The 25,792-nt window shown below is 45.6% G+C and overlaps 1 protein-coding gene across 1 annotated transcript; it reads left to right on the top strand.

Annotated features, from left to right (window-relative positions):
• The first annotated feature begins 279 nt into the window (after window positions 1–279).
• On the top strand, window positions 280–25,373 carry SLC35B4 (solute carrier family 35 member B4). Its single transcript, XM_054989397.1, has 10 exons — window positions 280–406; window positions 7,879–7,992; window positions 9,273–9,375; window positions 10,669–10,718; window positions 11,154–11,235; window positions 13,733–13,796; window positions 14,893–15,002; window positions 18,670–18,745; window positions 20,281–20,356; window positions 21,553–25,373. Exons 1-10 carry the CDS (start codon window positions 330–332, stop codon window positions 21,800–21,802), a joined length of 1,002 nt encoding a protein of 333 aa, XP_054845372.1. The 5' UTR covers window positions 280–329; the 3' UTR covers window positions 21,803–25,373.
• Window positions 25,374–25,792: the final 419 nt, after the last annotated feature.

The raw sequence follows: 25,792 nt of genomic DNA on the forward strand, positions 1-25,792 counted from the left end.
AGAAAAGTCCATCTCTGCACGCCTAAGCAGTAGAACTACACCTCCCAGAAGCCCTTGGGCGAGCCCGTCCGGGAGGAAAGTATTAAGCAAAGAGAGGCGGCCACGTGCTGCAGCTGCCGGGGCGAGGAGGATTCGGGGACTCGTAGTCTTCGCGGCGCAGGAGAGCCATAGGAATGCACGGGAGAAAAGAAGGCCGGGAACTACAAGGGCGACGGAGGCCAAAGCCGGAAGCGGAGGCGGAGAAACTGCTCAGTCTTGCCGGCTTTGCTCAGGGCTGAGTGCGGGAAGGTGGCAGGCTGTGGTTGGAGTGGCTGCGCGCCCTGGACAGGATGCACCCGGCTGTGGCCTTAGGGCTGGTCTACAGTGGGTGCTGCAGCAACGTGGTGTTCCTGGAGTTCTTGGTGAGGTGAGAGTCTTGGGGGGTTGCCAGCATCTGCTCTGGGAATGCGGCGGGGGGCTTTCTTCTGCGGGTGATGCACACCTGGGCAGGTGAGATTTCTGCAGGCTCCAATTAGAGTTATTCTGCCTAGGCTTGCACGGCCTGTCCGCTTCCCCAAGTCGCCCAGTGAGCGTTGCTCAGCCTTCCTCATTTGATCCTAGGGTTCCCCAACCTCCAGGCGGTGCCTGGAGATCTGGATTTACAACTGATCTCCAGGCGACAGAGATCATTTCCCTGGGAGAAAATGGCTGCATTGGAGGGTGGATTCTAGGGCGTTATACCCTGCTAGAGTTCCTCCACCCCCTAACCCTGCCTTCCCCAAGCTCCAACCCCCAGATCTCCCGGGATTTCCCAACGCAGAGCTGACAACCCTATTTGATCCTCCCAGCATTTAGTTTGTGTATTTATTTACTTTCTTCGTCTCCACCTTTCTTCTGCCCGATGGGGACTCAAAGCAGTTTACATCATTCTCCGATCCCTTTTATCCTCACAACCACCCTGTGAGGTAGGTTAGGCTGAGAGAATGTGAGTGTCCTGAAGTCACCCAGCGAGCTTCTATGGCAGAGCAGGGAACTGATCCTGGGTCTCCCAAATCCCAATCAGACAGAGGGTTGCCATCCTCCAGGTAGCGGCTAGAGATCTCCCAGAATTACTGCTGATCTCCAGCCAACAGAGATCAGTTCCCTTGGAGAAAATGGCTGCGTTGGAGGGTGGCCCTTGCCCTTCACATGGGTGAAATCAATGGCTGCCTGCACGCGTGCATTCTCTGTGGTTGCCCCTACCCTTTGGAACAGCCTGCCTGAGGAGGTCTCCTGGCCTTCCACCAACAATGCAAAACTGAAATATTCAAAAGGGCTTTTTATACAGAGAGGAGGGCTGTATTGTAGGGAGGGGGGTCTCAGATGCTCCACTAATGAGTTAGGAACCATAGATACATTGTCGAAGGCTTTCATGGCCGGAGAACGATGGTTGTTGTGGATTTTCCAGGCTGTATAGCCGTGGTCTTGGCATTGTAGTTCCTGATGTTTCGCCAGCAGCTGTGGCTGGCATCTTCAGAGGTGTAGCACCAAAAGACAGAGATCTCTCAGTGTCACAGTGTGGAAAAGATGTTGGCAGGTCACTAAAATACTTGACAACACTTCCAACTACTTTGTCAGACTGCACAGGGAAGCCGTTGCAATTCATAAGCAGAAGCACAATTTCAGCAGGAAAGAAGAGACTAAGAATGAATAGAGCATGGTTTCCAGTCCTGAAAAACACCAGGCTAACAAAACACTCTATACCCGACAATAGCCCTGCAGAGAAGATTATCACATCAAGCACACCATATGCAAAAGAACCTCCTCAGGATACAGTGAAGCCTCCCGCCATTAGCATTCCACACCCTGAGAAACTTTTACAGGATGACTCAGCCCAACCCCACCCCTCCTGAGTAGATATAAATGACCTGCCAACATCTTTTCCACACTGTGACACTGAGAGATCTCTGTCTTTTGGTGCTACACCTCTGAAGATGCCAGCCACAGCTGCTGGTGAAACATCAGGAACTACAATGCCAAGACCACGGCTATACAGCCCAGAAAATCCACATCAACCGTAGGAACCATAGACTTCACCACTATGTTGCCTTATGTACTATCTGTTGCTTTAAATATGTGCTACCTGTGCTTCAAGTATGATCCTACTAGGTAGTTCTATGTCATCAAATGTCAGTCCTAGAATTGCTTGTGCTACATTTCAGCATTTCTTCAACTCTGTATTAGATTCCTGCTAATGCTCTGTCTTTGTAAACGTGCATTTATTTACCCAATGGCATTGTTTATGGAAATGTCCTTGATATTGACTGTGCTAATCTCACACTGTGTAATCCACCTTGAGTCTCAGTGAGAAAGCTGGACTGTAATTGACATAAATAAAAAATAAACCCCACCCTCTTCAGGCTCCGCCACCCCAAATTTCCAGAATTTCCCAACCCAGAGCTGCAACCCTAGTTAGACTCTCTAACTACTACACCATGCTGGCAGGTTTACCCTCTGTGAGTGTGCAGTCAGCCTGAAGACACCCGGCGAGCTTCACGGCAAAGTGGAGATTTGATTCCACACCTCAGTCCAATACTCTAACCACTATGAATCACTTAACTTAAGAGAGAATCCCTCAAGATCCTTAAATGGCACCTTAAAGACGAACAGATGTATACTTCTTGCATCAGATGAACTCACAAAAGCTTTTGCAGTCTATTTGGCTAGTCTCTAAGGTATTACTGGAAGCCTGCAGGGAGGGGCCATAGTGCTTGATAGCAGAAGCTCTGCTCGCATGCTGAACGTCCCAAGTTCAATCTTTGGCATTGCTAAATAACATCCACCTGAGACTCGAGAGTGTTGCAGCCGTCAGAGTGGACAATACCAACCTTGTTAAACAAGTGGTGTGACTCTGCATGAACAAGCTTACGTGTCCTTGCTTGATTATGCATTACTGACTTTTGAATGAGCCACAGAAGCAAATGGGGTAACGTTATCCTCGGCCAGGTGAATTTGGCTAAGAGGGAAAGAAGAAACTTGTTTCCCGAATGAGAATTCCAAGGAATAAACATGATTCTTGCCTCATCTGAAAGTCTGATCAGGTTTTTTTGTTTGTTTGTTTCGTGAAAACTTTTGCTGATTAGATTCCACAGCACTAGAAGGCTGCTGTTAATTCTCAGTTACCAGAGGGTGTAAGGTCAGGTGTGCAGGGGGAGGGGAAAGGCAGTTCGGCTGGCTAGGTGAGTCTGTGTCATCTGGAGGGAGGCACTGGCAGGGATGAACGCATCAGGGTACATGAAGCAGGGACAATGTGCAAAAAGTTGCGTGCTTTCTACCCAGATTACAGGACTGTCATAAATAGCTCAGGGAGATGTCTTGGTAGGGATGGGGACTATACACTATGCTATTGGGTACAGTCTGCTGATGTAAATATGTGCCGCTAGGGAGTTTCCACATTGCTAAACATGCCACGTAAATGAGTTACACCTTGTTTCAAAAAGATTTCCTCTCTGTGCTCGACTTTATGCTTGTTTTTCAAATTTTCTGTTGCCGTTCCCAATTGTCTCTGCTTCCCTGAGTGTCTTAACTGTCATTCATTATCGCACTTTGCTCCGTGAATGTCCAAGCTGTTGATTGAGTGGTTAAAAGCGACGGGACTCTAATCGGAAGAACTGGGAGAAATGCCAGGTGGAAGGACCATCTGACGGGCGGACAGTTCACTTTCTTAATCCCGTTCCCGTTCTTTATCAAAGATGGTTGAAGAGCTGAAGTCAGTTTCAAGTTCTAAAAGCAAGCTATTCATGTATTGATAATACAGACATCAAGAGATGTTCCAAAGGAAGGCTGTGTTCCTCCCGTGCTGTACCTGACATTTTTCGTATGAACTTTATGCTTTGAATTGCTGCTGAATCTGCCTTATCTTGCCTATTAGCACTTTAATAATTGTTCATAGGACTCTTATGTTTATGTATGTACAGCGTTGTGGTGGGAAGTTTGTGTGTAATAATTCATAATGTGTATTATAAGAAAATACACAGTATGTATTATTGTGTGTATATAAGAAAATATGTATTACAAATAATAAGACATTTATATTGGAAAATTGATTTATTGTTTAGTTAGTACGTCACTATATATCCTTTGTCTGGTGTGCCATGCAAGAACTTGCTGTGTAAAGACTGCAAGCGGGCATTGCCATAAAATTGCCATAAAAGCACCTGTCTAGAATGACTCTCGATGCCGTTGGGCACACAGCTATTCTTGAATGTGTTTACATGAATGTAGCTAGATCAAGCCATGTTAGTCTGTCTGTAGCAGTAGAAAAGAGCAAGAGTCCAGTAGCACCTCTAAGGCTAACAGGAGATGAGCTTTTATGAGTCACAGCTCACTTCTTCAGGTACAGCTAGAATGTGAGTCCATAAATGTAGCCACCTGCACTTTGCTCATTCAGTGTATTGACACAAGGTGAGATTGCAGAATAACATTTGTCTTTGGAACACTTGGCATGTAATGAAGTTGGCACAGTTTTTGAAGTAGTTTTGGGGAGGTGCTATGGGTTAGTGGTAGAGCATCCGCTTGGCATAAAGGAAGGCATGGGTTTAATCTCCAGTTAAAGAATCTGGTCATATGGGAAAGACTCCGGTCTGAGATCCACTGCTAGTTTGAGGGGACAATACTGACCTTGACGGATCGAAGGTCTGATTCAGGATATTGTTATCCAGCAGGATTTGTTATCTTTCCGCCGGGCCTGCAAGACGGAGATGTTCCGCCAGGCATTTGGTGGGGGCTCGGCTGTCCTCTCGCCGGCCACACCACTGAAGACTTTCCACCACCCGTGCAGGAAAATGCTGTATTTTAATATTTTATACCCGCCAATTTTTAATTGTTTTGATATAATGTTTTTATAATGTTTTTACTGTTTTAAACTGTTGTTAAACTGCCCTGAGCCCGTCTGATGGGGAGGGCGGTCTAGAACTGTGATATAATAATAATAATAATAATAATAATAATAATAATAATAATAATAATAATAATAATAATAATAATATGGCAGCTGCAGCTGCGTCTCTGTGTACGTAATATTCCTACATATTTTCTTTATTTAAACTATAATGACTATAGGCAATAGACATAAAAGATAAAAAACACACCATTCTAAAAGAAAAAAGACACACTAACAATACATACACAAATAAAAGAAGAAGAAAGAAAAGGGAAAAAAACCCAAAACTGAAGTACAAATGGAGTTCCGATTTTCCCGCAACAAGTAGACATCATTGTACTGGCCTGCAGGTTCCCAGAACTGGGGCTAGAAGGCGGGCTGGGCTCCAACACCCAGCCCAAGGCTGAGACTCCAGGGGCTAGGCAAGGCGTGGTCGTTCAGTCCAAGGTCGGGGTTCCAGCAGGCAGGCTAGGCAGGGTCAGGCAGTCCAGGGTTCAGTAGTCATAGAATCGCAGAGTTGGAAGGGGCCATACAGACCCTCTAGTCCAACCCCCTGCCCAGTGCAGGATCAGCCTAAAGCATCCCTGACAAGTATTCATCCAGCCTCTTCTTGAAAAGGCTTTCAGGCACGGTAAGGCAGAGTGCCTGGCTTCACAAGGATTGTACACGTTGCATCCACAACTAGCAGCCTCTCTTGACTGGTTCTATAGCCCCCGGGCTAAGGGCCATGAGTGCAGCCAAATGCTTGGGCAAGGATCCTGCACCTACAGGAGCCAGCTGGCGCCGGCTCAGGCGTGCACTTTGCCTTCTTTCACTGCAGTTCCCTTCCGTCTACGGCGCTCTAAGGGTGGAGGTGAAACGGGAGGGCTGGGGCCAGCTAACTGAGTTTCACCTGCTGGATCAGAGCTAGAGGGCGTTGGCTCTGCTTCAGGTGTGGGTTGTCTCTGCTGGTCAGCTTCTGTTCGCTCCCCTTCTCCTGAGGAGTCCTTAGTTTGTGGTAGTTCCAGGCTGGCTGCAGGGAGCTCCTCTTCCCCCGAGGACTCTTCTCTATCACTGGCTGACTCAGGACAATCATTTTCATAGTCCCACTTATTCTAAGTTAAACATAAGAGCCCTCTTTTTTCTATTGTTCTTAATTCTTAATCCATAAATCCAGATGTCGTCAATTCCTTATCGTCTGTTTGGTGTAAAAAGTCTATAAATGGTTTCCATTCAACCAAAAATGGAACTTAAAGTAACTAAAACCAAAAAGAGTCCAGTAGCACCTTTAAGACTAACCAATTTTATTGTAGCATAAGCTTTCGAGAATCACGTTCTCTTCGTCAGATGCATGGAGGGCAGAAGGAAACTAGTGTCTTTTCTCTAATCAGTGAAGTAAACTTTGCTATTGACGCAAACTCCAGTATTTTTATCCACAATTCCTCCACTGTAGGCAGTGTTGGAGTTTTCCACTTTTGTGCATAGAGTATTCTTGCTGCTGTGGTCAAATATAAACACAAAGTTCCAAAGCGTCTTTCCAACTGGCTGTCCCATCAGTCCCAACAAAAAAGTCTTTGGTTTCAACTGGATTTTAATCTTCAAAATCTTCTGAATCGATGATTGTATCTGTAACCAGAAGCTCTTTGCTTTTCTTACATGTCCACCACATATGATAAAAGTCCCTTCTTGTTTGGCACATTTCCATCTTCTAGTTTGTGTGTATGTAATGAGCATGTGCAATGACTGCCGGGAAGGGCAGAGACCCGGTGGTTTGCCAGATACTGAGCCGCTGCCTGCTCCTTGGGTAATTTTTCAGCCATGATAACCACACAGCTGATCAGATTTCTCTGATTCCGTCTAATCCTCTTATTCATTTTCTCTTCGAAAATGCAATCAATTTTTATTGTTTTAACCATAAGTCATTACAATAGTAAAAAAAAATACAGCTTAAAGTAGAATGCATGACCATAAAATGCTACTCGATCTTCAATTCGCCAAGTTTTTGTGCTGATCGAGCTGTCTTGTAGGGAATGTGTTTATTGCGGAGCCACAATGGATATTTTAATTTCCACAAGCCGTTTGCCTCCGTGAACCCTGCCGGTAGACCAAACACTTGCCTCTGAAGAGCTGAATAAATGTAACTGTGAAAATAAATAATGATTTCAATAGCTTTGGATCCACAAATACATAGAGGTTGACTTAATGGAACTTTTAACAGCTTAATAGGTACCTCAGGAGGGCTGTGTCTGAAATCTAAGCGGCTGATGCAACCATCTTACTCTGAGGAATAATTTCTGTGGCTTGATTTACACCAGGGAACATACCTGTCAGACTTCGTGTGCACCAAATGCTCCGTTTAAACTGGGCTGTTCCCTCTACAAATGTTTTTGTTTCATTTATACCCGACCAAAGCCACTTATATAGTTCTCCTTGCTTTTGTTTTATCCTCACAACAACCCTGTAAGGTAGGTTAGGCTGGGAGTGTGTGACTGGCCCAAGGTTACCCAGAGAGGTGCCATGGCAACATCAGGATTTGAACCCGGGTCTCCCGGGACATCCTCTCTAAGCATTGCACTATTGCCTTATAGCTGTTTTGCAGAGGTACCAGCTCAGCTTAAACAGCATACTGGTCCCCCACAAAGTCGGATGAGTTAGTTCAATTCTGTTTTATACATCTGCAGAATGCAGAAGTATGGAAGCCTCACAGCTGTTTGTCTTGGTGTCTGAATGCAGCATCTATCTTCCTGTTTCCCTTTTGACTTTCTTCCATTTATGTTCATGAGTACAAGTATGTCTGAAGTGCTGCGTCACCCACGCTCCTAAAATGTTGGTGCTGGCACATCGATATTTGAAATGCCCTGTTCTTTTCTTTTAGAAAACAAAGAATAGTATTTGCAATATGAGCCCTGGGATGGATCCATTGTCCTGGAATTGTTGCAAGGAATATGCATGCATAATTTGTTTTTTGTTTTTTCCCTTTCTTTCCTCCATGAATGCAGGGAATTTCCAGGATGTGGGAACTTAGTAACATTTGCTCAGTTCTTATTCATAGCTGTCGAGGGTTTCATCTTCGAAGCCAACTTTGGAAGGAAACGGCCTGCTATACCGATCAGGTACGGTTGATCTAAATAGGATGTTTCCGAATGTTGGCCGTGGCAGTGAAAAGATTCATCTGTAGTGATCTAGATACCTTTTTTTTAATTATTCAGCTGAGATTGGAGGGATTATAATAATAACAACAACAACAGCAGCATTTGATTTATATACTGCCCTTCAGGAGAACTTAATGCCCACTCAGAGCGGTTTACAAAGTATGTCATTATTATCCCTACAACAATCTCCCTGCGAGGTGGGTGGGGCTGAGAGAGCTCTGAGAGAGCTGTGACTAGCCCAAGGTCACCTAGCTGGCTTCTAGCGGAGGAGTGAGAAATCAAACCTGGCTCTCCAGATTAGAGTCCTGCTGCTCTTAATCACTACACCAAACTGGCTCTGCCGGCTGTGTTGAAATGCGTGCCCCACTCAGCTGCTATCCTGTTGTATCTGGAGGAAACGTCACCCACAAATGCTACTAAGGCTGTGGTGGTTTATCCTGGCAAAGGGGGCACTGCAGGGCAGTAATGGGCAGAGGGGCCGGTGCTGATGGGCTCGAATGTGACGCAGGGGGAATGAATTTGGTGGGACGCCACCAGGAACGGGTCAGCAAACGGTAGTCCTTACTTGGGGAAAACGTGGGGCCTGCCAGCTGCTGGGCCTCCCTCCCTCGAAGCAGCATCCAGGAAGGTTCTTTTAAGGTGTTTTCACGGGGAGAACTGCAGGGCTGAAAAGCACCCCTAAGACTAATGTGCTTCCATGTAAGCCAAAGAAAGGCCACTTTCACAGATGTTGGATAATGTTTTGCAAGTAGCTAAAGCGCATTGAAGGTGCGCTTTAGCTACTTGCAAAGTCTAACGTATGCATCTAACATCTTCCCGTTTCTTCCTATTCCAAACTGCTGGTTGGTCCGTTCTGGGCCCCAAACCTTCGCTACCGTCTTGCCAACCCTTACTGGTTTATCCAGATTCCACCACCCCTAATATACATGACTTGGGAACAAGTTCTTGCCGTCTGCTTTCTGTTGCGGCAGACATCCCATTTCTGGCTACCAGCAGATGCTGCTAGTGGCCAGAATGTTGCCTGAGCAATGGTGAGGAGGGAACGGCTGCAGAGATTCCCGTGGGCCCCGGTAGAGACCTGTAGGGCCACTGAAAGAGGGCCAGGGGAGAGGCCATCAAATAGCACATTGGCTGTGCGGTTTTGTTCCTTGGAGGGTTGTTGGGAGACTTGGCCAATACCCGTCTTTGGCCTCACCTTGGGGGCCAACCTTGCAAGTGAATTCTTTGTACTTGTGTTTCAGATACTACCTGATCATGGTGGCCATGTTCTTCACGGTCAGCGTGGTGAACAACTACGCTCTCAACTTGAACATCGCAATGCCGCTGCATATGATATTTAGATCGGTGAGTCCCGTCCTTTTGACGCATCTGTATTGAAACGTACGGATTTACTTGCCGGGACCAGACAACGGTCCAACTCGTTCAGCACTTTTGTCCTACCAGAGTTGGTAAAATGTGTCTTCGCAGGTGGGGCGTGGAGGCGTGGGGCCGTCATTTCTACGGGGCATCTGCCTCTAACAGTGGAGATTCTATTTAGCTGTTGTAGCTTAAGGACTGCCAATAGAAGCATTCTGCATGAATTCTTCTAGTCTCTTTTTTAAAAAGTATTAAAGCAACCTCGCCATCCTTTATTAAATTTCCTATTCTTCCTCTGAACTAGATAGCCTTATCTCCTTTGAACCCATTTATTGAGTAGATGACTCTGGTTAACCTGTTTTTCAGGGTAAGGCATCTTCCACAGGGGCATACTATAATGATAACAATAACACCAACAATTTGGTGTATATACCACCCTTCAGGACAATTTAATGCCACATGCTGAGTGGTTCACAAAGTGTGTTGTTATTATCCCCATGAACATCTTGTGAGGTGGGTGGGGCTGAGAGAGCTCTGAGAGAGCTGTGACTGACCCAAGGGGCTCTTTAGCTTGGAGAAACGATGACTGAGGGGTGACATGATAGAGGTTTACAAGATTATGCGTGAGATAGAGAAGGTAGAGAAAGAAGTATTTTTCTCCCGTTCTCACAATACGAGAACTCATGGGCACTCAATGAAATTGCCGAGCAGTCGGGTTAGAACGGATAAAAGGAAGTACTTTTTCACCCAAAGGGTGATTAACACATAGAATTCACTGCCACAGGAGGTGGTGGCAGCTTCAAGCATAGACAGCTTCAAGAGGGGATTGGATAAACATGTGGAGCAGAGGTCCATCAGTGGCTATTAGCCACAAGGTATAGATGGAACTCTCTGTCTAGGGCAGTGATGCTCTGTATTCTTGGTGTTTGGGGGGGCAACCAGTGGGAGGGCTTCTAGTGTCCCTTCCCCACTGGCAGACCTGGTTTTTTGGCCACTGTGTGACACAGAGTGTTGGACTGGATGGGCCACTGGCCTGATCCAACATGGCTTCTCTTATGTTCTTAGGTCACCCAGTTGGCTTCAAGCAGAGGAGTGGTGAATCAAACCCAGCTCTCCAGATTAGAGTCCTGCCGCTCTTAACCACTACTCCAACCGGGCTGTACTATAGGCCTCCCCCAACCCCATGTCCTCCCTCTTCTGAACAGACATTTTGCAATTTATAATAACTAGTAACTCCCCTTGTGTTTCTGTCTTTCCCTGCTCCCCTCCTCCTCCCTTCAGGGATCGTTGATAGCAAGCATGGCGCTGGGCATTATCATTTTGAAGAAAAGGTAAACTGCGTTTGCCAGCTTTGTTACATCAGAGTTCTAAATCATTCTTTGGCAGCAGATGAGAAGTGTGTACACCACAATCATATGCGAGAAGCACTTTGACCGACCTAAAGCATTATATAAATGCCAAGTGTTACGTTGACCACGTGTTTTCCAAAACCGCGAGGATGAGCAACCTGTTCCTTCTCTTCCCCCTCATTCTTTTATTTCAACACAACGTGAGAGTCTTGAAACGCTGCCCGTTTGTACCTTGGAAGCCAAGCTGTGCACTTTGTGCATTGACTGCGCAAATTGTGCTTCGTGCGTAGATTCTGCGAACGCGGGTTCCCACGCTGACCCCCTCCCTCCCTCTTCACACAGACACCTCCAAGTCCACCAGCACTCGGCTTGTTTGGTCATTCTGCTACAAAGATACCTTGTCGCTCTCTTGCACAGGTACAGCGTCTCCAAATACGCCTCCATAGCCCTGGTGTCTGTGGGGATCTTCACCTGCACTTTCATGTCTGCGAAGCAAGTGGTAAGGACTTCTGCATTTCCTCCCCAGAGATCTCAGGAGCTGCAGCCCCTTTCCTTAGCAGGCATGCACAAAACAGCTAGGGACAGACTTTCCTCTCTCTGGCCTAAAACAGGATGCTCTTCATTAATAATAATAACCTTATATACTGCTTTCTGGACAGATTAGTGCCACATTGAGACCAGTTTACAAAGTGTGTTGTTATTATCCTGCCGACAGTCACCCTGTGAGGTGGGTGGGGCTAAGAGAGCTCTGAGAGAGCTGTGATTGACCCAAGGTCACCCAGCTGGCTTCAAGCGGAGGAGGGGGGAATCCTGGCTCTCCAGATTAGAGTCCTGCCGCTCTTAACCAATACACCAAACTGGCCTTCTGAGAGCAGAGGTGGGCACTTGGTGGCCTGCAGGTGGGGTTCCCCATCCTAAGTAACTTGCCTTGAGTGTCTAGTGGTCTTGTGTCTGTAAGGTGCTGTCAAGTCGCAGCCGACTTATGGTGACCCCCTGCTGGGGTTCTCAAGGCAAGAGATGCGCAGAGATGGTTTGTTGTTGCCTGCCTCTTTGTAAGTCCAGAGGAGTTAGTAGTAGCAAAATAGTAAAGAGTCCAGTAGCACCTTTAAGAATAACCAACTTAATTGTAGCATAAGCTTTTGAGAACCACAACTCTCTTCGTCAGATGCATGACAGCTTTCGAGAGGCACAGCTGTCTTCGTCAGATGCATCATCAGCTTTCGAGAACCACAACTCTCTTCGTCAGATGCATCTGTGGCTCTCGAAAGCTTATGCTACAATAAAGTTGGTTAGTCTTAAAGGTGCTACTGGACTCTTTACTATTTTGCCTCTGTGTAGCGACCCTGGACTTCCTTGGTGGTCTCCCATCCAAGTACTAACCAGGGTCGGCCCTGCTTAGCTTCTGAGATCTGATGACATCCAGCCCGGGCTGGCCAGGTCAATGGCCCTTTTGGTCTTGCCAGATGTTTAATCAAGCTGTGGTCAAAAATCTGCCCACGGTTTCACGGGACTGTGGAGTAATGCCCCTCCCCTCCGAAAGATTTGCTTGACCAGGTAGCATAGAGTTGGTTCCTGACCTGGTTCCTGACCTTCTCAGAAGTTCTTCTTGAATCCTCTTGCGGAAAGCCTCAAGAATGCTCAAGCAGAGCCCTCGCTTGGACAAATTAGAGAAGCGGGTAGTTAAGAAAGGTAAAAACCCCTGGGAGCTGGGCTCCTTCAGTTGCCCAGACCCCCTGCAGACACTCTGAGACACCTTCCAGGCGCAGTGTGTGGCTAAAAAGTTGTGAGGATCCCAAGAAGAGGCTTGTACAACCTTGGGCTTTTGAATTGTCTTGAATGACTGTAGTAGTAGAAAAGAGCAAGAGTCCAGTAGCACCTAGAAGACTCCCAAAATTTGTGGTAGGGTGTGAGCTTTCGTGACTCACAGCTCACTTCTTCATATGCAGCTAGAATGTGAGTCCATCTGTCCTTATATCATGGAGAGTGAATTGCAACTGGTAACGAAGCTCCAGACGATGCGTCCACCTGGACTGAATCGAGACCTAGGCTTCCTGTCTCATTACCCATGCTGATTTCTCCACACCCACTACCACTCTGCATACTCCACCCTATCCAATCACTCCTGCTATTGCTAATCACCGGCTCTTGTCATTCGGCTTCTGTCATCACTCCACTCTCCAAGATACAAGGACAGATGGACTCACATTCTAGCTGTATCTGAAGAAGTGAGCTGTGGCTCTCGGAAGCTCACCCCCCACCACCAATTTTCTTAGTCTTCTAGGTGCTACTGGGCTCTTGCTCTTTTCCATTGCTACAGACAGACTAACATGGCTACCCATCTTGAATGACTGTATAAGTCTTGTTAGGGAGGCCAGACAAGACAAGAACCACGTGTCACCCCCTTGCTTTCTACCAAACCTCACGTCCAGTTACAGACACGCAGGCTGATAGGTGCGGCTGAATGACACAGGCCAAAGAGGTAAAAAGGAGAAAAAATTCCCATCCTGATAGTTGCTCTTGTAGCATCAAGCACTCAGTTCTGCACACATGCAGTGGAGGGAGGGAGTTTCAGTTGCTCTGAGTTGGATCCTACCAGCTTTTTCTTTTTATTTCCCTACTCACGATCGCCCCGGCAGCTTTTGTCCACATGTCCCTATCATAACCTTTTGGTGGTTAAAAGGGGAAAGGGCGCCTCCCACTTTCACCTGTTCACCTGTTTCAAAGCTTTTTGCTAGAGGGGGCCCACTTTTATCAAGAAGCTTGACCATCAGTAGAGAGGCTGATTTGTGTGGCAAATAAACTAAAAACCCTGGGCTACTTGCCTGCAGAATAGTCCCCCCCCCATGAGTTACAAGAGACACGGTTTTCCTTTTTCCTCTGATGAAGGCAGTCACTTAAAGATAGGCTTCTATATGTCTTTTGCCTATGGGAGGTCAGGCTTGGAGGGACTGACCCCTCTTTCTTTCTCTCTCTCTCTCCCACTTTTGCATTTGTAGACTTCCGATTCGAGCAGAAGTGAAGACAAAGACAGCATCTCTACTCTCTTATGGTGGCTGCTAGGTCTGTAACCGCCTGTCTTGTGAATGCTTCTGCTGAAGGGGAATTTGGTTCTGAAAGTTGGCAGGGGCAGCACAGATTGGCTGGTATCTGAGAGGTCACAAACCCTCTTCTTTGACATGTTTTTGAAACGAGTTTTTTTGTTCTTTAACCAAAACAACAAACAGTCTTGTAGGCTTGATCCAGGCTTGGAAATAGTCCCTTTCCTGATCACCTGTAGGCAACTGGGCTAAGGGAAGGCTGGACTAATAAGTAGTGTGGATTAATAATAATAACAACAACAACAACATTCAATTTATATACCACCCTTCAGGACAACTTAATGCCCTCTCAGAGCAGTTTACAAAGTATGTTATTATTATCCTCACAACAATCACACTGTGAGGTGGGTGGGGCTGAGAGCGCTCTGAGAGAGCTGTGACTGACCCAAGGTCACCCAGCTGGCTTCAAGCGGAGGAGTGGAGAATCAAACCCAGCTCTCAAGATTAGAGTCCCGCGCTCTTAACCACTGCACCAAACTGGCTCTTGTCTTATTTGTAAGACAAGATTATTCCACCCCCCCAGGTAGCTGTACCTTTAAGCCATGTCCTCCCATCCTGTAGAATTCCACACTGTCCAGCCAACTAGTTAAGGTTCTGTTCTCAACCCTACTGCCTGTGCTCCCTCCTACAGAGCTGAGGGGGGTGGTAACCAGAGACGGGGCATTTTCAGTGGTGGCACCTCACCTTTGGAATATCCTCCCCCACAAATGTTTTTTTTAAAAAAGCAAACTCAGTTTTAAAAGAGCAACCGAAGTGCCGTCAGGAGAGGAGGCAGGTTTGTGATGTTGTGGTTACCAGCCAGTCGGTGCTGTGTGCATCCGATTCAGCTGTGAATGGGCAGAATTGGTTTCCCCTGAGCTCGGTCTTGGTTGGATAATTGTATTTTTGTGTATGACTTGGTGGGATGTGCACTCACAGCGTACTGCTAAGTGTGCCCTTCTTCTTTGGCCGTTGGGGGAGCAGGGACCTGTGCAGGTCCTGAATTTTCCTCCCGACCGTGGGACGTTCCTGCTTGAACCTGGAAGCAAAGTTATTTCGTGCCAGTGTTGTGTTTACAGGCATCGCGGCGCTGACTTTTGCCCTCCTCATGTCCGCGAGGATGGGGATCTTCCAGGAGACCCTCTACAAGCGGTTTGGCAAGCACTCGAAGGAAGCCTTGTTCTACAACGTAAGTGCATGCTACTCTTTTTGTGGTGGCGCTCAGACTCTTTTATTTATTGACGCACTTCGCTTTCTTCCCCACAATGACAATCACTGATTTAGTGTTCCCCATTCATTGACTACAAGTATGGCAGCCCTCCAAGGAAGGAAGGTTGGCTACGGCTGGTCTTCCTTGTCTTGCTAATCCCAAAAATAACCCGGTGACATTCTCGTTGTTTACCCTTATTAACCCTTGTTAATGCTTATTATATGGATGCGCCTTTCCGTTCCAAGGCATAGCGGTAGAGCACATGGTACAGCCGTCTTGTGAAGGTGAATGAATGAATTTATTTGCGGTCAGAGACCGTAACAATGACAATTCTTGTGAAGGTGGCAAGTACTAAGGAGAACAACACGGTCACCATGGTTATCTAACTACACTGGTTCAATCATAAATTAGTCATAAAACTCATGAATCATATAATTCAATATTTCAAACCTACGCCATCAAAAATCATTAAAGATAAAGCAAGTAGGTGCCAAATGTACCCTCAAAAAATCTTCACACACCTCTAAACAAGTGGTATGTCAAAATTTCATCCTACCAGCATGCAATTCTTAAAGTGCACAGTGCTCCAGTACAGTATACATTTCTTAAAGTGCACAGTGCTCCAGTACAGTATACATTTCTTAAACTGTACAGTGCTCTAGTACAGTATACATTTCTTAAAGTGCACCGTGCTCTTAAAGTGCACAGTGCTCCAGTACAGTATACATTTCTTAAAGTGCACAGTGCTCCAGTACAGTATACATTTCTTAAAGTGCACAGTGCTCCAGTACAGTATACATTTCTTAAAGTGCACAGTGCTCCACAAAAAAATTCCTAATTGCTGTTTTCAAATAGTTCTACAGTCATTAATAGTGGGAAAGCCCAAAATAAGTCCAATAAAGAAATAGTGGGAAAGTCTAAAATAAGTCATGCCAAAGTTGGATTCTTATTGTTGCAGGGCCAACAAATGCCTCCCCTTGGAGCCAGCAGGGCCGGTGCTGAGGCACAGTTCCGGTCATCTTGGCCCTGCAACAATAAGAACTGTATGCTGGTGGGATGAATGTTTGATGTACCACTTGTTTTATAGGTCTGAAGATTCTTGGAGGGTACATTTGGCACCTACTTGCTTTAATGATTTTTTGATGGTATATGTTTGAAATATTGAATTATTTGATTCATGAGTTTTATGACTAATTTATGATTCAACCAGTGTAGTTAGATAATCATGGTGGCAGTGTTGTTCTAGTTAGGGTCTTGTGAAGGTGAGCAGATCTGGATTTGGTCAGTGGGGTGGAAAGTTCACTCCTGGGGTCGTGGGACCCTTAAGGACTAATAGCGGATCTGTTGGCCTGCAAGTGAAGAAAGATGGGGGTAAAAACCACCCCTCCTCCTGCAAGCTCCAGCTCTGCTGATACAAAGTGCAGGAGGCAGTTTATTCCCTGTGCAGCACGGTTCATGGAGGTCTCGAAGCCTCTGGAATCAACTTTCCCAGGGGTGGAAGGGACTGCTGGTTGGAGGAGAATATGGGGGAAATCCCCTTCTGTCAATGCTGTCCACTGACAGATTGCTGGATCCAACCCAGGTCCTAGAGAAAGTCTGCCTTAAACAGTAGGCACAGTGCTTAGAGTTCCGTGATGGGGTCGAAAAAGTGGGGTGTGAATTTGGGGGTGATATCATGTAAGAGAGAGAAGGCAGTACACTGGGAGGGGGCATGCACTGAGCCTCTTGCTGCCCCCTCCCTCACAAAGCTAGAGCCAGCCCAGCATATGGTCCCAGTGTGGCCCTTCACATTGGATCTCTGGCCAAGAGGCTTGTAGCGAGTCTTGGTGTGTGCTGATTGGCATCAGACGTTCTACCTGATCATGGTGGCCGTGTTCTTCACAATCTGCGTGGTGAAAAACCATGCCTTCACGTGGTAGATAAAGCTGCATATGATATTTACGTCGGTGAGTCCTGCCCTTTTACACATCTGTATTGGAATATACAAATCAGAAAGCCGCTGTAGCATAGTGGTTAAGTGGTTCGGCTGCAAATCAGCACTCTACCGGTTCGACTCCCACTCCTGCCATGAGCTCTGCAGGTGGCCTTGGGTCAACCACTCCTCTCAGCCCCAGCTCCCCAGCTGGATTGCGGGGATAATAATAACACTAATTTGTTCCCTGCTTTGGGTGAGGCACTAATCTGTCTAGAAGAGTGGTATATAAGTGCAGTTGTTGTTGCTGTTGTTGTTGTTATTATTATTCTGCATTGTCTCTTCTGGGTGCAAGAACTATGGGGAGATGCTGGCTTCTCATTCAGTCCCTTGCTCCAAGTCTCCCTCTGGCATCCGTCTTAAAACTTCCCACTGTTCTTTTGTAACAAATTTTTATCCGTGTCTTACTAAAGCTTCCACTGTCTCAGATTAAAGATTTATCTTTACTTTTGGACAGCTTTCAACACTTCGTTGAGACCTGCAAAACAGAACTTGCTTTTTAAACAGAGCTGCTTATCAGTACAAAAGTTATTTATGGGGTTCTTCTTGCGAAACTTTTCCCCTGCGAGACACACAGAATCCTTCTAGAGTTTATTTATTTCTTTTTATTGAAATGCACTCTCATCTTTTTAAAGAAGCAAAATATCAAGACATATATGATTATTAATATAAATCCTACAAAGATGGAACACAGAAAAGCAATAAGAATTAGATATATTGTCAAAGGCTTTCACGGCCGGAGAACGATGGTTGTTGTGGATTTTCCGGGCTGTATAGCTGTGGTCTTGGCGTTGCCAAGACCACAGCTATACAGCCCAGAAAATCCACAACCATCAATAAGAATTCGGTTTGCTAACATTTCCTAATTAACTCCAAGTTTAAAACAATCAAAGTTTCTATGGAATGCATTAAAATTCCCATAGTAACGGTAAAATTCTCACCTGGATCCTCATGAGATTTCTTCCAATCAAAACTCTGACATACTATCTGAGCTGCATTTTTTATAGGTTATCTTATGCAAAAATCTAAGCTCTTTTTCATGTGATAGCATAGATAAACTATGGTTTAATGCCTAATTAAATAATTCATATTTTCTATTGTATAACATTCTAATTAGCCAAAAAGTGACGCTATATCCAACTTGCAAAATAAAACTATAAATCTGTGAAAAATGACAGGAAGAGTTAAGTTGGTAGATCACCATTGGTCCATTCTATGATTGGAGGACGTTAATCTAGATATCGTCCACTACGTTTCATTAGCTGCCAAAGATGAAAGTACACCTGTGTTGGTTATACAATTGAGAAAAAAACTTCAATAGAGTTCATGCAGAGTTCATAGAGAGAGAGTTAAGAGTTCAGAGAGCCAGTTTGGTGTAGTGGTTAAGAGCATGGGAGAACTGGGTTTGATTCCCCACTCCTCTGCTTGAAGCCAGCTGGGTCAGTCACAGCTCTCTCGGAGCTCTCTCAGCCCCACCCACCTCGCAAGGTGTTTGCTGTTGTGGGGATAATGATAACACACTTTGCAAACTGCTCTGACTGGGTGTTAAGTTGTCCTGAAGGGCGGTATATAAATTGAATGTTATTATGTTAATAGAGGTTCATTAGAATACATGTGTACTGCTTTAGTATAATGCGCTCTAATCTGTATTGCTGTAATGCTTCTGTTTGGCAGCACGCACTGCCTATCCCTGGCTTCCTTCTGCTGGCTCCAGACATCTACAGGCACGCTGTGCTTTTTAACCAGTCTGGTAAGTTGGTGCTTTTCAAGTCTTGGCTGATACACTTCGACCGTCATTTCTTTCCTCTGAACTCTTAGCTGGGTATGCATTCTAGATTCCTGCTATCAGATGGGAAAATGCAATTCTCTTCTGCCCAGGGCAAACATGACTTCTTTAACTGTGCTGATGAAACAGACTCACTTTTTATAACATGCTAAGTTATTAGTGGCACTCCAGGCTGAATATCTTCAGCACAGCGTTCTAACCAAAGGAAAAAATTTAATTTACCTTTTAGAAGATGTTAACCCTCAAATTACTACGTGTCGCAACATTTTTAGCAGAAGCTTATAAAATTAAGTCCAAGCTGTATCTTAATCGTTGGACACCTATTCGTTCTTATCATTGACTATTCTTTGAAGTGATTGTTTTATACTCTTGTTTTTATCACTTATCAGACCTCTGTATCTATTTCTGATTGTAAATTATCACTGCTTTTATGCCAATAAAGGTATGAAATAGTTAAAAAAGAAATTGTTAGTGGCATTCCAGTAGTTCTTTATGTGTACATGAGCTCCCAAACTAGCAAAGCCTACTTACTGACTTCGGAGGCATCCGTGCCTTATCTGGGGGATGAACGGAATAACGAACTGGAGTGTCCAGTTTTGCTAAAGCAAGGGGATAAGGCCTTAAGCCATGTACCTGTTGCTACTATGGATCTTAAGTTGTGACTTATTCAGCAAAAATTATGTTTAGGGTATATTGGATGTCTTTTCACCAAAGGTTTAAGCACAATGTCTAACTGCAGGCGGTGTAATTCGCAAAAGGCATCTCTTAAGCACATGCTTTGGTCATGTTTAGTTATTCAGCCCTTTGGGATCAGGAAGCAATTTTCCCCAGGCCAGTTTGGCTAGAGATCCTGGAGGTGTTTTGCAATCTTCTGGGCCTGGGGGTGTGAGAGGTGGTTGTGAATTTCCTGCATTGTGCAGGGGGTTGGACTAGATGACCCTGGAGGTCCTTTCCAACTCTATGATTCTATGATCTGAGACACACATTTTCTACTTGTAGTGAGTCTATGGACACTTGCTGGGGCCAGCATGACCAATAGCCACACCACAGGAGCTTGGCTTGGAGCCTGGTGGCAGGAGCACAGGCCTGAGAGGGGATACTTTGTTTGGGGCATCAAAATACCTAGTAGTGGCCCTGGGCATAAGCCAGCGGGCAGGAAAGATGTTCCCTGTTAAACAAGGATCGCTTGTCTCTCCCTTTCTTTAAAAAAAAATTAATCTAATTTTTTTAAAAAAATTGAAAAGAAAATGATAAATAACAAGCTTCATACATAATAGAAATATACCTGTGACAACAATAGTGAGAAATCTAGACATAAGCATCTACAAAAGGTTTCCAGATATCTAAAACTAAGTCCATCCACAGTTGCTGTCTATATGCCGCACGTTCAAATATAGATAAAAGTCGTAAGGTCTTCCGTCCATTGAGTTATGGGAGGTGGGCATTTGTCTCTCCAGTGCTGTAATGTATGTCTCTCTGTTCTCTCTCCTTTTCTACAGAACTGTTCCAAGTCCCAGTTTTGGCCCTGAACTTGCCCATCATGTGGTTCTACCTCATCATGAACGTCATCACTCAGTATCCTTTTTTGGCTGCTGTGGGGAGAGGGGGGCTCGTCCTGAGGGCAACTTCTGTTTTTCTTGGGGCTTCTCTAGCTGGTGGGCAGATTTCCCCAAATGTGCTCATTGCCTGCTGTGTGTGTGTGTAAAGTGCCCTCAAGTCACAACTGACATGGCAACCCCTGTTGGGGCTTCCAAGACAAGTGAGAAGCAGGGGTGGTTTGCCGTGGCCTTCCTCTGCAGAGTCTTCCCTGGTGGTCTCCCATCCAAGTACCAACCCTGCTTAGCTTCCCAAATAATAACAAGAACAACAACATTTGATTTATATACCACCTTTCAGGACAACTTAATGCCCACTCAGAGTGGTTTACAAACTGTGTTATTATTATCCCCACAACAACAATCACCCTGTGAGGTGGGTGGGGCTGAGAGAGCTCCGAGAGAGCTGTGACTGACCCAAGGTCACTCAGCTGGCTTCAAGTGGAGGAGCGGGGAATCAAACCTGGCTCTCCAGATTAGAGTCCTGCCACTCTTAACCGCTACACCAAATGGGCTCTGACAAGATCAGGCTGTACCATGCCATCTTCCAACTCATTGCCTGTTATTTCTTAGTAATAGACCAATCTCCAGTGTAGGCAGCTATTAGTGCCTCTGCATGGCAAAGAATCAGCTAGTCTGCCCACTGAAGTGCAGTAGGTACAATTCCCTTAAAAGATGGTGGAGAAGATAAATCGCATATTCTAAGTGTTGGCGTGGAGTGTGGGTTCTTACTTGACAATTGGGCATGAGGGGGAAGGAGAAAGGGACCCCCACTAATTTGTCCTGCAAAGGGTCATGTAGATATCTGAATGAAGGAGTAGTTTGATTCATCTCTGCAGCTCAAAGCAAATTACACCCAAGTGTAGAGAGACGGACATCTGTTTGCAGTGTGCTCCCTGCCTAAATGATCGACTGCATGAGGGAAAGAAGGGACACATTTGTATCTTGCATTAAAGCCTATAATTACATCATGCTTATGAAAAAGTGTATGCTCTTGCTCGCATCAACAAAGCTTTATTGCTCAGTCAAGGAACGCTCCCCTTCCTTCCTCTTCCTCTTCTTTCAAACACTGCATTTCCCTTTCTTTCAAAATGCTGACCTGCTGGCTCTTCTCTCCCACCCTGTCCTGCATCGGGTGATCCTCTTTTGCAGCCCCTTAACTCTGCCCTCCCTCAGATACGTTTGCATACGGGGCGTCTTCATCTTGACCACGGAGTGCACCTCTCTGACCGTCACACTGGTGGTGACGCTCCGGAAATTTGTCAGTCTCATCTTCTCCATCCTGTACTTCCAGAACCCCTTCACCATCTGGCACTGGATCGGCACCCTCTTTGTCTTCGTGGGGACCCTGATGTACACCGAAGTGTGGACCAGTCTGGCGCCACTGCTGGATCGGGAGAGAAAACCGAGCAAGAAGCAGGAGTGAAGCTCCAGTCTCCCCTGGAAAGCTTACGGCTGCTGCACTAAAAAAGAGACTTTTTTGTTTTTCTACTGAGGATTTTTCTACAGCACAGCACAACAGAAGATTCCCTTCTTGTGGAAGCTGGGGATTGGTTTTTTGTAATACAAAAATAACTGATCTTGGCTATGCCGAGCAGCTGAACGAATCCCCTGCGGTGGGGAAATGCTTTACAACCTGAGATAACGCAACGGATTTGGACCAGGAGAAACTTGTCAAGGTTCAGACCAAGATGGATCTGATTCTCGTCGCATTTGTTCTGCTACCGCTCGATAGCCGCTCACCAAAGGGCCAGTTTCATGCCATGTTGGTGCTGTGTGGTTTGCACAGCCAGAATTCAGGGTGACCCATAGGATACGTGTTTTGCATTGTAAGTACATTTAACAGTGGCCTCGGGGCATGAGGACCTGTGTCCACCATGCCTTTTATTGGGGTTGGATTGTGTTGTGGCAGGAAGCATCTTTGTGCATTCGAAGAAATTACTCACTGTGCAAAACTCGTCTGAAGTTTACGACATAGCGAAGTAACCATGTACGTAAAGCATTGTTGAATTTTTTAGGGGTGTTCCTAACTTCCACTGCATTTTTCCTGACACTCAGTTCCCAAAATTGGGCAAAGAGAGCATAGGTAGCCAGTCAAAATGCCATTTAAGTGACAGACGCAGGGTGGGAGCTTGGTCGGCTCTTTTACCTGGCGGATGGTTTTACGTTGATCAGGCAATTTATAATTTTAGCACACGGTTGCTATTTTGGGAAGCAGGCGTGTCACAAAATTGCTTCCGTGCTGATGAGAATGGCCTGTATCTCCTTCGCCTTGTCCCCAACGGCTACTGGGACGCTCTCATCTTTTAAATACTGTTATGGTTTTAGACATCGCTGTTTTAGGGCTGTCCTCGCACTCTTTCCCTAACCCTCCTGTATTTTATAAAAGCTGGGTGGGGGGGGTTCATTTGTGTCATTGGTGAGTGTAGATCTTTCTGTTTTACTGTATCTCTTGACTTCTGCTGCGGTTTAGCAGTCCTCAAAAAACCCTGGGTGGAACCAGAGAGATATTACGGCAGATGCAGGGCTGCCCTACCAAAAAGAAAATCCTTGGGTCTGCTCCCCACCCCCAGTCTCGTGGTGTTCACCATGACGTGCTATCACGACTGCGAGTTTCCTCAACCCTCTCATCTTGTCAGTGGCTGATGGCAGCAGAGTATTTGCTATGGGAAGTCACATTATCATTTTTTCACTAGGCATTATAGCTAAAGGAGAAGACGACGCGGGGATCCCTTTTTCTGTGGCAGCCCTGTGTCTTACTATGGTGTCCGGAGCTCTCTTGGTTAGCTGCTGAGTTATTGTGTGGGCAAGCCAACTTTCCAGCGGTTTTCAGGAAAAGAAAGATCTATGGCGTGACTTTTGCTGAAGAACAGGAAGCACCGCACGTTTGTGCTTCTCTCTTCCTTTGCATCTCTCTAAATTCTGAAGGTCCTATATGTCCGTCCTGCCCTCCACCCTACCCCCTAAGTGCTATGTAAAATCTTTAAGGATAGGAAACATACAGAGTATGCAGAGCTACCGACCAACCGACGATTGTGTTGAATGCCGTGCAGCACCAATATTGAAGTTGTCTTACCAACTTCACCAGATTATTTCTCCAGAGTTGTTACTTTTTGTGAACTGTGTCCCTTAGAAGTTTCTTGGAGAGAGCATTTCCTAGCGTTCTTTTCTTAAAATGGTATCGACCGCCTTTCTCACAAGCAGTTTAGAAGTTTTTGGACAGGGCAGTTACGTTTGGACAATCAACATTTATTTTTTGTTTCTGCCAAATAAATCAGTGTCAGCAGGGAGAAATTTATCTCAGAGATGGGAACTAACGTGTCCTGAAAAGTTAGTTTCGAACACCCAGCTCTTGTTCACAGGCTTAGAGGAGGAGAATAAAGCAGGGAAAGTAACGGTTTCTCCCTTGACAATTTGGCTTCAGATCGGTTTTAACAATTGCTCCTTTTAGCTGAGGAATTCTGCAAGTTTTTTTAAAGAAGCTAGCCAGTTAACACACTATTCCCCCCCCCCCAAAAAAAACTACAATTCCCAAGGTTCCTTAGGGGAAGCCAAGATAGTTCAAAAACAATTTTCAAAATTAATTTGAAATGGAGTACAGACATACCAGGAAGGGCTCGGAAATGGAATAAGGGGCTAGAATACGTAGAACCAACTAAGTGTTAGGTCAGCTGCTTCTCTTCAGGTGCTGTGGAATTCTTGGAAATCCAATAGACCGAGACCTTATCCAAAAAAGGGATAAGCTACACGGTTGTGAGGCATCCATGCGGTTAGTTTTTTAACCCAAGGTTGCTAAAACAGACGACAGCTTTATCCAGGGTCCTTTTCACTTAGTGCAGGAATGGGGTGTGGGGCAGTTGTCATCTGCTAGTTAATGGTGCTAGGTAATCTACTAGTTAATCGGCTGTTCGATGGTGCAGGGAATGGGTTTTTGACATCTCCACTAACAAGTCATCGCTTGTACAATTACAGTATTTATATATTGCTGCCTGGCGCCTCTTGGGTCTATATCAAAGAGTTTTGTTGTGTGTGTTATGCCCTTTTTTAAAAAAGCAGAAGGTATCATTTCCACCATGTTCATATGCATATTTATATATATAACTGTTTACAAGCCTGCCTGAGTGCAGGATTTAGCATTAGACACGAGAGGTGGTTTTTGCCTTTTGTGTCCGTATTTATTACTGTATCTGAATGTCTTGATTCCCGTGTTACATTTGGCCAAACGTTGCAGGAAGCGTATTCACGTCAGGGTAACGCTGGGAAATTGCCTGACCAACTTGTGTACTTCTTGGATGCCACAGATCTGTTGGAAATGGGCACGTGCGCACTTCTGATCTCCAACAAGCGCATTTCCATGTAGGCCAGTTGCTGGAATAGAATTATGGCCTGCAGAAGCGTCACGTATGAACCGTTTGGCTCCTGGCATCTTCCGCTGTGCTGCCTGGCTGGTGTGCATCGTGGTCGTACTATACGTGCGCTCCCATGTGCAGAGTTATAAAGGGACAACATGCCTGAAAGGCCAGCAGGCGCATAGAATAGATTGCTAGATGTCCTTTGGCAGCCTCACAATTTAGTTTACCTAACATTGCGCTACATGTACAGGTTCAGGATAAGAAAGAAAGCTTGAGTAAGAGTTTCTGCTACCTTGCAAGAGCAACGGGCGTCTCTCCATACCATTTTTACGTTGATTTTAAACTGTTGGATGGATGAGTCCCTTCCCTTTTAAAAAGAAAATAATTAGAAATTGTGCTCAGTTTCTGTTAGCAATCGTAAATCCTCACATAAGGCTCATGGTTTCTAGGATCCTTGGAGTTTCCTGGCTTCACGTTGGGAGTATCCAATATTTGAGAGGGAAGTAACTTTATCAGACACTTGAAAAGGTCATCCATGACTTGAACAAATGTGCATAAAGGCGGGGAGTGGCGCACCGAGAGCCAGTTATTGATGCGAACTCCCTGCTTCCTGGAAATGGGAAGGATGTATAGAGATAAATAAAGAACTTGACCTCAGGTTGGCGCTTTGGTTTCCTTTGAGTTCGTCTCTTCCCCCTCCTTTTCTGAATGCCCTTTGCAAGAAGAGTTCACCTGGAGTTGCCTGAAATGGGCATTAAAGCCGGACGGCCCCTCCCATTCTCTCAGCCTAGGCGGCATCCAGTTGGAACTAGAGAGGCACTTGCTGAATAAAATGAGTATCTATAGCTTTGTTTTCCATGGAGATAGATCAAGATGGGTAGCCATGTTAGTCTGTCTGTAGCAGTAGAAAAGAGCAAGAGTCCAGTAGCCCCTTATGACTATAAATCCAGAGGAGTTAGCCGTGTTAGTCTGTAGTAGCAAAATAGTAAAGAGTCCAGTAGCACCTTTTAAGACTAACCAACTTTACTGTATCATCAGCTTTCAAGAACCACAGCTCTCTTTGT

The sequence above is a fragment of the Eublepharis macularius genome, chromosome 9 (assembly GCF_028583425.1).
Source record: "Eublepharis macularius isolate TG4126 chromosome 9, MPM_Emac_v1.0, whole genome shotgun sequence".
Classification (NCBI taxonomy): Eukaryota; Metazoa; Chordata; class Lepidosauria; order Squamata; family Eublepharidae; genus Eublepharis; species Eublepharis macularius.

Excerpts from the sequence above, each read along its gene's own strand:
- SLC35B4 (XM_054989397.1), top strand. The coding sequence starts at position 330 with ATGCACCCGGCTGTGGCCTTAGGGCTGGTCTACAGTGGGTGCTGCAGC. Across the intron at positions 9,376-10,668 it reads TGCATATGATATTTAGATCG|GGATCGTTGATAGCAAGCAT; the intron begins GTGAGTCCCGTC and ends TCCTCCCTTCAG. Across the intron at positions 10,719-11,153 it reads ATTATCATTTTGAAGAAAAG|GTACAGCGTCTCCAAATACG; the intron begins GTAAACTGCGTT and ends TCTCTTGCACAG.